Raw genomic sequence first — 9,474 nt, forward strand, 5'->3', positions numbered from 1 at the left:
CCCATCCCTCCACACGGACCTCCTTAAAGGACCCGCCTCAAGGGAGGTCTTTGCAGACCAAGGCCTCTCGCCTCCCTCCATCCGGCCTGGTGTCAGCCCCCATGCGCTGGGACAGGGTAGCACTGGGGCAGGGCTCTACTGACTTTAGAGTCAACTTGAGTGAAGCCAGCGGAGTCCCTCTGTCCACCCGTGGCACCGTCCATCTCCTGGCCACGTGACCATCTCCTTTGCCGGAGTTCATCACACACTCCTCTGCCCTGTTTAAGGGAGAAATGTGCTCCACTGTCACATCATTCTTTTAGGGGTTCTTGGCCACAGTCCAGGAGAAATACCCTTCTTTGCCGGGTTTAAATTAAACGTTTGGTTCTTTCCTTGAAGAAGTGGATGAGAGACTCAGATATTAATGATAAAGGTTTGTAAAGAAGTCTCTTACTTTTTCCTGAAGATAATATCTAATCAGATATTACCCACGCCAGCCCTAATTCCTTAGCCCTCTGCTGGGAACCTTCCTTCTTTTGTGTCAAAATTCCAAAAAAGGAGACCCCCTCCTCGAGCCTCTGTCCCAGGAGAGGCAGACCACAGCCTCCAGGACATCTCAGGGCCCGTTTTCCCAGGAGTAAGGGCGACCAGGGAAGGCTGAGCACAAGGATATCAGGTTCCCCTCTGCCATCAACTTGGGGACTGAGCAGACACTTACCTGGAAATGCCGCCTGGGCGCCCAGCACGCCCTCAGACAGGGTGAGGGAGGTCCTTCCCCCCCGGGGGCCACGCAGAGACTCTAGGGAGAGTTCCCAGCCCGCCGCTGTGGAGACACAAGGGACCGTCATGCAGATGGCCAAGAATTGGACTTCTCGGGGGACTCTGGCGTGACTGCTCTCTCGGCGTCTTGGGGGCCTGGTGTCTCTGAGCTCCTGCCCTGGCCCCTCGCCAGGACCCACCATGGTAACGTTGTGACGCCCTGACTCACTGCCTGGGACTTCTGGTTTAACATCTCCAGGCTGAGAGGGCACGGGGTCTGCGGCCCAGCTCCCAGGCGGCCAGCCAGACCCCCTACCCGTCCCTGCCCACGTTCAGACGGTGGCCCTGCTGCATGTGGTGCCCTTGTGGTCAGCGTGGGATGGCGCGTCATTTTACCTCCAGCGTTGCTTTGTGCAGCCACCTGGGTATTTTATTACCTCTCATCCTTCCAAAAACAAGAGAAAACAGTGAAAGGAAGGGGCCCTCCCGAACGGCAAGACTCACAGGTCCCTCAGTGTGATGTGTCAGGGCTCAAGCTGGACATCGTGGGCCAGGAAGCACAGATCTCTCTGAACCGGTGGATTGTGGGTTCAGTTGTGAAAGGAAAGAACACACAGAGACTCGTACTGCAGTACATTATGCCACCTTGTGTCCAAGAGGCCACATCTGAGTCGGATGTTTGTGACCATGGCGTCTCCCTTTATAACCGGCCAGTCTATTGCTCAGTTCCACACAGGGCTTTAGGGGCACCCTGAGCCCTGCTGGGGGACTGAGTGTGGCTGAAGGCCCTGGCTGCAGCCCTGGTGTGGCCCTGATCCGGGTCTTTGGCAGCTTTGGGGCTAGCTCGCCAGCACCCTGGGGAGTCCGGCAACCCCCGTTTTCTCTTGACCGTCTTGAGGGGAGTGAGCCATGTCCAAGTCTTGTGAGTGTAACATTCCACATCAAGCTGACCAGGGTTCACTTCCTCTACATGGATGGCGTTCTTCTCATTTACAAGTTCTGGGAGGGAGGCTGAGGGCTGGACACTGAGGGATAGAGTGGACAGGGCGAGGGTCCAGGCCCCAGGCACCCACCTGTCCCTGCTGGGCCGTCCTGACTCCCCAAGCTCTGTCCCGATGAGTGGGCAGCAGCAGGCCCAACAAGGAGCCACAGAACTTGCTCCAGAATGCCATGCAACCCCCGGCCCACCTGCAAGGGCACCAGCCAGTGCCTCACTGATGAACAGCCACAGGAATTGCTGGTGTTAACTAATTCGTGGGAATAATAGCATCCTTCGCCTCCTTCTGAAGGTCAAGCCTGCTCTGTTCCTTCCTCTCCTGTCTACACTTGTGGATCAGCCAGATTTGTCTGTTTTTTCCGTGGGGGAGCCTCGGGTCCTCTCCCCAGCACTTTTGGATCCGTCGGCACATGTCACTGCCCTGGGAGCTGTCCAGGTTCTGATGCTTTGTGGTTATTTTTGTTTTCTGTGCTGCTCTGGACAGGTTCCCAGCAGGCGTCGGTTGCCCTTGCTCACTCATTCCTTCCTTCCTTCCTTCCTTCATTTGTTCCTGCCTTTTTTCATTCATCAAGCGCTTACGAATACCTGCCGCGTGTTTCAGCAGCCGTGGTGAGACAGACCAGGTGTGCCTGGAGACACTAACTGTGCGTGAGGGATTAGACAGCGTGTGTGCAAGGAAGCAGGCCGATTGTCAGTGAGTGCAAGAGCCACGTCGAAAACGGCAGTGTGCAAGCACAGCGGGCAGGGTAGAGAGTGGGTCCTGCTGCCCAGCTGTATGGGGACTGACATGCCCTGGGGAGGGGACGTGAGGGCATAGGCCCAGGATGGATTGAGTTGTTTTAACAGAAGATGCCAGAGATGGGCGACCGCATGAGGGAGGGAGACTGGGAGACAGGGAGGGAGGTTCTCTCCTCCTCCAACATAAAGGGGCAAAGTGAGGAGAAACCAAACAATCGTGTCCTCTTCATTTACAGAACTTTGTTAGAAAGTGCTTTCTCGTCCTTGAGCTTTTCTCTCACTTGGTGACACAAGAATTCTTCTAACTGAAATATGGACTGGGAACCTGGGAATCAAGGGAGTGAGCCATGCCCTGTTGTCTCCGGGAAACGTGCCCCCACCCTCTGTGCCGGTGGCGCCACGCCAGGGCCCTCCGAGGCCGGGCTGGCGATTTGCACCCCCACCCCCGGCACTGAGGCTCTGTGCCAGCAATGGGGATGGAAGCCAGGCGCTGCCCCGACCCCACTCTCTGCTGTCCCCTCCAGCTGAGCTGGTAGCTGTCAGTCCGCCGACCCTGCAAAACGTCTGAATACCGAGACCCCTGGCCCTGAGCCAGTCCTGTGACCTGTCTGTCCATGGCTGGAGCTGGGTCCTGTCCAGCCATCTGGCTAGAGCAGCAGGCGGCCATGCAGCTCACCCCCAGCCCTTGGTGCCAGACTGGGTGGGCTCTGTCCACCCACCTGCCAGCTCAGGGCACTCCCATGGTGAACACTGCCTTCTCCTGCTTGTCCAAGGCCAACGGGCAGGCCTCTCTGAGTCCCCTGGGCTCTCTACAGGTTCACGTCCTCACAGAGTCAGCAGAGTGACTATGGGAGGAGCAGAGGCCCTGGCCGGAGAGGCCGGAGCCCAGCGACTGGGGGGTGGACCATGGTGGGTGGAGGAGGGAACCTTCCACGGGCTCCCACTCTGAGGTCCTCCCCTGTTGGCCGTGAGTGATGCCCACTTTCCCCGCTGCAGGTGACAGAGGAGGTGCACCGGCTGCTGCGGCGGGGCGCGTACCGCTTCGTGTGCCGAGGCAAGGTCAGCGTCAAGGGCAAGGGCGAGATGCTGACGTACTTCCTGGAAGGCAGGACCGACGGAAACGGCTCTCAAACTAGATTCCTGAACTCAGAGCGGAAAATGTGTCCTTATGGCAGAGCCGGCCTCCAGACCAGACAGGCCACGGGCCGTCCCCCAGTGCCCCCCGTGGCTGGCTTCCCGGTCACAGCCGGGCTGGCAGCTCTGCAGGGCTCGGGGCTCACCGCCCAGCCCCCTGGCCCACACCTGCCCCCTGGAGCAGCTGGGAAGGAGGCTTAGCAGAGCCCACGCTGGCCGTTGGGGACACAGGGCATGAATGCTCGGGGTGTCGGGCCCGTCAGGGCTCCAACAAGGACCAGCCCGGCCAGCAGAGCAGGGCCGGGGGCCAGCAGCCAGATTGGGAAGGGGGCGCTGTCCAGGCGGGACCCAAAGCAGCTGGGCGGTGACTCAGGTGAGGGGAGAACCCCGTCCACACGGACATGAGGCCTTCACGGCAGCCGTACTTGCTCCATCCTCTCCTTGGCAGCAGAGGGAGCAGGCTGCCCTGGGGTTGGCCAGGTCAGCATCAGGCGTTGGGACCTTCAGAACATCCACCAGAGCTGCAGCAAGAGCTGTCGAGGTCTGCCTGGCTGGTCTTGAGCCCTGAGACGGATCCGCATCAGTCCAGCAGTGGCATCTCCAGCCCTGGGCAGTGGCCTGCAGGAGCCTGGAGAAGGGGGCAGGCCTTGACTGGCAGGGCCATGAGGGCTGGGACCAGACCTAGAGCTGGCGGGGCCATAGACAGACGGTTCGGGGAGAATTGAGAAGCCCCTGTCCCACTACACAGATGGTGGTGGCCGCTGGCTTTCTTGAAGAGCAATTTTTTGCTAAGAGCCAGAGACGGGTCTTCTGGAATTCTCCAGGGCCCTGCAGCCACATCTCTGAATCATGACCAGCATCAGTTCCTTTTCTGCCTGTGCGCTCTCCACCTACCCCACCTGAGGGCATTGGCTCCTGTAAACCTGGGCATTCCCCTTCTCTGCCTGCGTCACTGGGTTTGTTCAAAGGAGAAAAAGCGGTTGGCGTCATTTCTTACCTTTCCTTTCGGCCATGGCGTCTTGGGTTCCTGAATGTTGAATAGCAGTGCAAGGCTGCATTGATTTTGAAAACAAGTGAACTTCACAACCATGAGAAAGTCTCCTTGACGGAAGATGTTTCTGTGGCGGAACCAGTTCCTTCCGGACTTAGCATTTTGGAGTGAGTTTATGGCTGTAAATCCAGGTGTCCCTGCTCTGATTTGCAGGGAAAGTGACTGCAGGTCATTCTGTGGATTATCCCACGTGCGCTTCTCCACCATCGCCGTGGAGATGGAGACTGAGGACACGCCACGATGTGCTGTTGAGGGGACAAGGGTCCGGGAGAGCCAGTGGGAAGGGACTGGCCAGAAATAGTCAGATGAGGCCTGGTATGTGGAGACCTCAGGTCTCGACTGCAGGAAGGAAGGCAGCTTGAAACTGGAGGGAAGGTTCTGGGCAAGTCAGTAGGGAGACGGACGCTGAGACCCACAGCTCCGATGCGCAGCCAGGAGGGTTCTGTGGGCTGCAACTGAGTCCTGCTCAGTCAAAGACAGCAGGCCTGAGGGGCCCACCCCTCACTGATCCTCAGGGGTCCACCCCCTCCCTGGGGGTCCTGACCTTTCAGGACAGGAACAGGGGCTCACTCTGGACTGAGCCCCATGGGAGTGGCTGGTGGCATCCCCGGGGAGCTCCCATCGTGGGCGTATGAGGTGTGGATCGACTCCTGCCCAGATGTGTACTGTGTGGGGCAGCAGCCCACAGGCAGCAGGGGCTTGGCTGTCCCTGGGGGAGGCCAGCCCAGGGGCTCTGCAGGGTAGCCAGCATGGCTGGCCACGAGGTCCTGTGGACGGGCAGTGATGTGGACTCGGGCTAGAGGTGGACAGGTGAACGGTCTTCATCAGACATGTTCTGGTTCAGCATCATGGCGCCTCCATCCTGAGAACCGGCCCTATGCTGGGCCAGTGACAGCCCTGGCTCCGTTGAGAAGGACTCAGTGGCCAAATTTCCCCACCTCCCCTTAGGGAAGTGGCAAGATTCCTTCAGGGGAAACTGAGTCATCTCAGGAGCCCTGAGGAGCCCAGTGCCTGCTCTTGGTTCTGCCCGTGGGTGCCTGCGTCTACACTCGGTGGCAGAGCTGAGGCCTTTGCCAGGGCCCTGCTGCTGCCTGCTCATTGTAGCTGAGCTCCCAGCCCAGGGCAGTGCGGGGGTCGGGTGAGCAGGAAAGGGGCCCAGCCCTTTGAATATGCTCTGTCACATGGCAAATGGGGCTTTGCAGAGGGAATTAAGGGCCTGGGCTGTAAGCTGGGGAGAGGATCCTGCACTATCCTGGTGGGCTCAGTGTAACCTCATGGCCCCTTAGAAGTGGACGAGGGAGGGAGGGCAGTCAGCACGATTCACAGCATGAGATCTCTGGTTTAAAGATGGGGGGCCGTGGTTGGTCGAGGGTGAGGACGCCTCAGCCAACAGCCAGCAAGGAACTGGGTCGTCACTCCCACAACCGCAGGCGCTGAATTCAGCACCAACTCAAGTGATCCAGAGGCAGGTGGAGCCCGAGTCTCTGGGGGGGAGAGCCCCGCCAGTGACCCCAGACTTCCCGGGAGACTCTTGGCCGTCAGCCCAGCCTCGCTGTGCCTGGCCCTCGGGTCCACAGAACCAAGAGACCATGCGCGTGCGTTGTGCAAGGCCGCCTGTTACGGCAGCAGTGGGAAGCCATCCCATCTGGGCCTCGACTGTTCGGAAACAGCGAGGTTTCTGCTTCAGTGAGCGATACCACCTTCATCATCAGCAATTCCAAACCCTACTTGCTGCCTGTGGGCAGGAGCCGGGTTTAGCCATAATGTTCCTTGGGTTTGGTGAACACCACTTCCTTTCATTTGTGATAAGACTGTATGATATTGCCTTATTTATTTTTAATCTTGTACAATACTCATGTACAAACGTTAGAGCCCTCTGAGTAGGATTCTCTCTAAGTTATTTATTTTGAGATGCTCTGTAAATAGTGCACCAGTTACAGGTGCCGCCTGTTCCCTCCTACCAAAACAGGGAAAAGCCCAACCCTGTGTGCACAGCGCACAGGAGCCCGGTGTGTGATGTCCTCATGCATCGATTCCTGCTTGGCGATGCTGCTGCCCTATAGAATGACCCTGTGTGTCCCTTTGTGACCTTTGCATGCCTCTTGTGCCCAACCTCAGTAGAGTAGAATGCAGCCCAAACTTCCAAATGCTTCCACAGACCACCGACCCTGGACTGGTCCACTCTGCAGGGGTCTGTGTCCTGCAGAGTGGACGCCCCCCACAGACCCAGCCAACTGGAGCCTGCCGTGTTTATCAGACTCAGAAGCCACCAGGGCTTCCAGACACCTTCTGTCACTAGAAGCAATAATTCTAACTCTGAACTGTAGAGACAAGTCTGGTCCAAAGCCGGTCCAAAGTTCAGACACAAGCCACGTGTGCAAGTTTGCCTGAATTGAACGGCACTATTGGGGGCTGGCACCCCCAGGAACCCCGACCTGTGGGGTTTGTTGTCAGCACCCCGGGATCAGCAGCAGAGGCCCAGCTTCTGCCCTTGTCAGGTCATCCTTGGGGTGAGGAAGGAGGGAGGCAGGGGCACCCCCAGGTCTGTGCAGATCCGTGACTCTCATTACAGTGAGTCCACGGCGCTGTCCCAGTGGGAGCCGAGCCCTCTGGCCAGGACGCCCGTCTTCTGTGGGAGATCGTGGTTCATGTGTGGGCTCTGGGCTTGGACAGGATCCAGCCAGCCTTCAGAGACACCATGTTCTGTTTCTGCCTGGTGGGAATACTGTGCTGTCGTCCCAATAGCAACCTAGAAATAGCATTTAAATCCCTGCTTTCACCTGCCGCTTGAGAAGGAAGGGTTGGGTTGGCCTGTCAGCCCCATGTTTAGGTTTTCTCCCGGGCAGGTGGACCCGTCTCTACACGGCATGTTCCTGTGATCCCCTGGGTCATGGGATCCTACTGGTCTCTACCTGTGTGGCAGGCCCTGCCGGCGACACACATGCACGCACTTATAAGGTAGACATTGCCGTGCGCCTGCCATGCCGGTGCGGGTCACAGGGAATGAAGTTCACGTGCACACACAAGCCGTGCATCGAGCAGCACTGTGATGAGGGTGGGTCACAGAATCGCTGTTAGTACTTTTAATTCTGAAATGTGCAGAGCTGTGGGCTGTGTATAAAGAAACGCCGGGAAACTGACTTGTCGCCGGTTGTGTAATGGCTTCAATTAAAAAACAACAAAGCAGAAAACAAAAAAATCAACCTTCTTAGAGACAATTGGTTTCAAGATGTTTGCTTTGGTGAAATAAATCAGGGGTGAGCCGTGGTGGCTAGAAGCTGGACGCATGGCAGTATCCCTGGGCCCGGACATCCTGCCTTCCCAGCTGCAATTGGCTTTGAAAGTTCATGTTGGAAGTTGAAGGCAGCATCCCCTGGTTCTCCTTTAGAACTCCAGGTTCTGTGGCGAGTGGATGAAGACAAGTGTGATGTTTCCTCACACTACCAGTTTCGTGGGGTTTGTGTTTGTTTTCATGGGTCCTTAGGCTGGATGTCGGTTTAAATCAGATTCAGGATGGGCCGAGGGCTATGGTGGGGGCCCCAGAGGTCAGCTGGCAGGACCAGGGGCCCACACTGGGCCGGCCTGGGTGTCAGGAGGCCAATTGTGGTGGCTCAGGCCTCCAAGTTGAGTTCAGGAGACAAGAAAGAGGCAGGTCTTACGCAAGGAATGCTGATACCACAGTACCCATCACTGCAGGACGCATGCCATGATGAAAGGCCATGGCCAGGTGTCCACAGTTAGCCAAGTAGACAGGAAATGGAGTCACTGTGGGGGCCAGGGCCCCCCACTGTATACACCAAGTCACACCCAAGTGGATGGGCTGAGGCCAGTCTCTCAGCCCAGACCCTCAACTGCAGCTGGAGCCAGCCCCAAGCCAGAGGCTGTGGGGTGGGGAGGCCTTGAGGAACCCCTTCCTGGAGGGCAGAGTGGGGATGAGGCCAAGGGCATTTGTTCAGGAAGGCTCCATCTGGCTCAGCTGGAGGGAGAACAGTCTCCCAGTTTCGAGTGATCCGAGGATGGACTCGGGAGCTAGGGGCTGGTCCAAGGCCTGCGCTGGCGGCGGCCCAGAGGAGTGCTGACAGGCTGTTCCCCCTGCCAGTGGGGAGAATGTCTGTGATTCTTTGTGCACTCATGGTGAGGAGCTGAATGCAGGCCCCGTGCCTGAGACAGTGTGGCCCCGGAGCAGCTGAATGTCGGAATGTAGGAGTTTATGGTGCAGAGGGGCACCTGGAGCGGATGGTTCCAGGGCTGGTGTGGCCAGCAGCAGGACACAGGATGGCCAGTCAACCCAGACACAGCTCCTTAGCTCCTCACTGCCGGCCCAGCCCCTGCGGCTGGAACCCTGAGCTTGATTTTCCCTCTCAAGGGGTCAGGTCGCCGTGGGACAAGCCCAGGGGGCCACGCCTAGGGCGCGAGCCCTCCCACAGAGGCTTCACCTGTGGAAGGCCGAGGAGACACTCTGGGGAAGAATCGGGGGGTTTCCATCGTCTCCTGTTTGTCACACGCACTGGAGGAGGTCCTGTGATGGGATGAGGAAATTTGTCACCTCCATTGTCCATTTCATAAAAACAATAAGCCCCATTTCAGGTGCCCCATTTTGGGCCTAGATCTCCCTTGGCAACTTGACTTCATGGTAACAAACTCAGACGTTTGTATTCCTTAATTCCCTGAAAATACAATCCATCTGTTCCACATCAAATCTGTTCACTAAGATAAAAAATAATTACTCTGCCAGAGGCCACGCTTACTTCACGTCTGTGTGTGTGTGTCTGCATGGCGTGGCATAAGCAGAATTAAAATCAATTATTTGTTCCTG

The 9,474-nt window shown here is 57.6% G+C and overlaps 1 protein-coding gene across 3 annotated transcripts in view; it reads left to right on the plus strand.

The window, feature by feature from the left end:
• Positions 1-8,419, plus strand: part of ADCY1 (adenylate cyclase 1) — a 153,225-nt gene extending 144,806 nt beyond the window's left edge. For all 3 annotated transcript variants that reach the window (XM_058534764.1, XM_058534765.1, XM_058534766.1), the window contains one exon: positions 3,470-8,419. In XM_058534764.1, coding sequence (XP_058390747.1) covers positions 3,470-3,808 — 339 coding nt within the window. In that variant the 3' untranslated portion in view covers positions 3,809-8,419. The remainder of the gene's footprint in view (positions 1-3,469) is intronic.
• The last annotated feature ends 1,055 nt before the right edge of the window (positions 8,420-9,474 follow it).

Source organism: Diceros bicornis, chromosome 41, assembly GCF_020826845.1.
Source record: "Diceros bicornis minor isolate mBicDic1 chromosome 41, mDicBic1.mat.cur, whole genome shotgun sequence".
Taxonomy (NCBI): domain Eukaryota; kingdom Metazoa; phylum Chordata; class Mammalia; order Perissodactyla; family Rhinocerotidae; genus Diceros; species Diceros bicornis.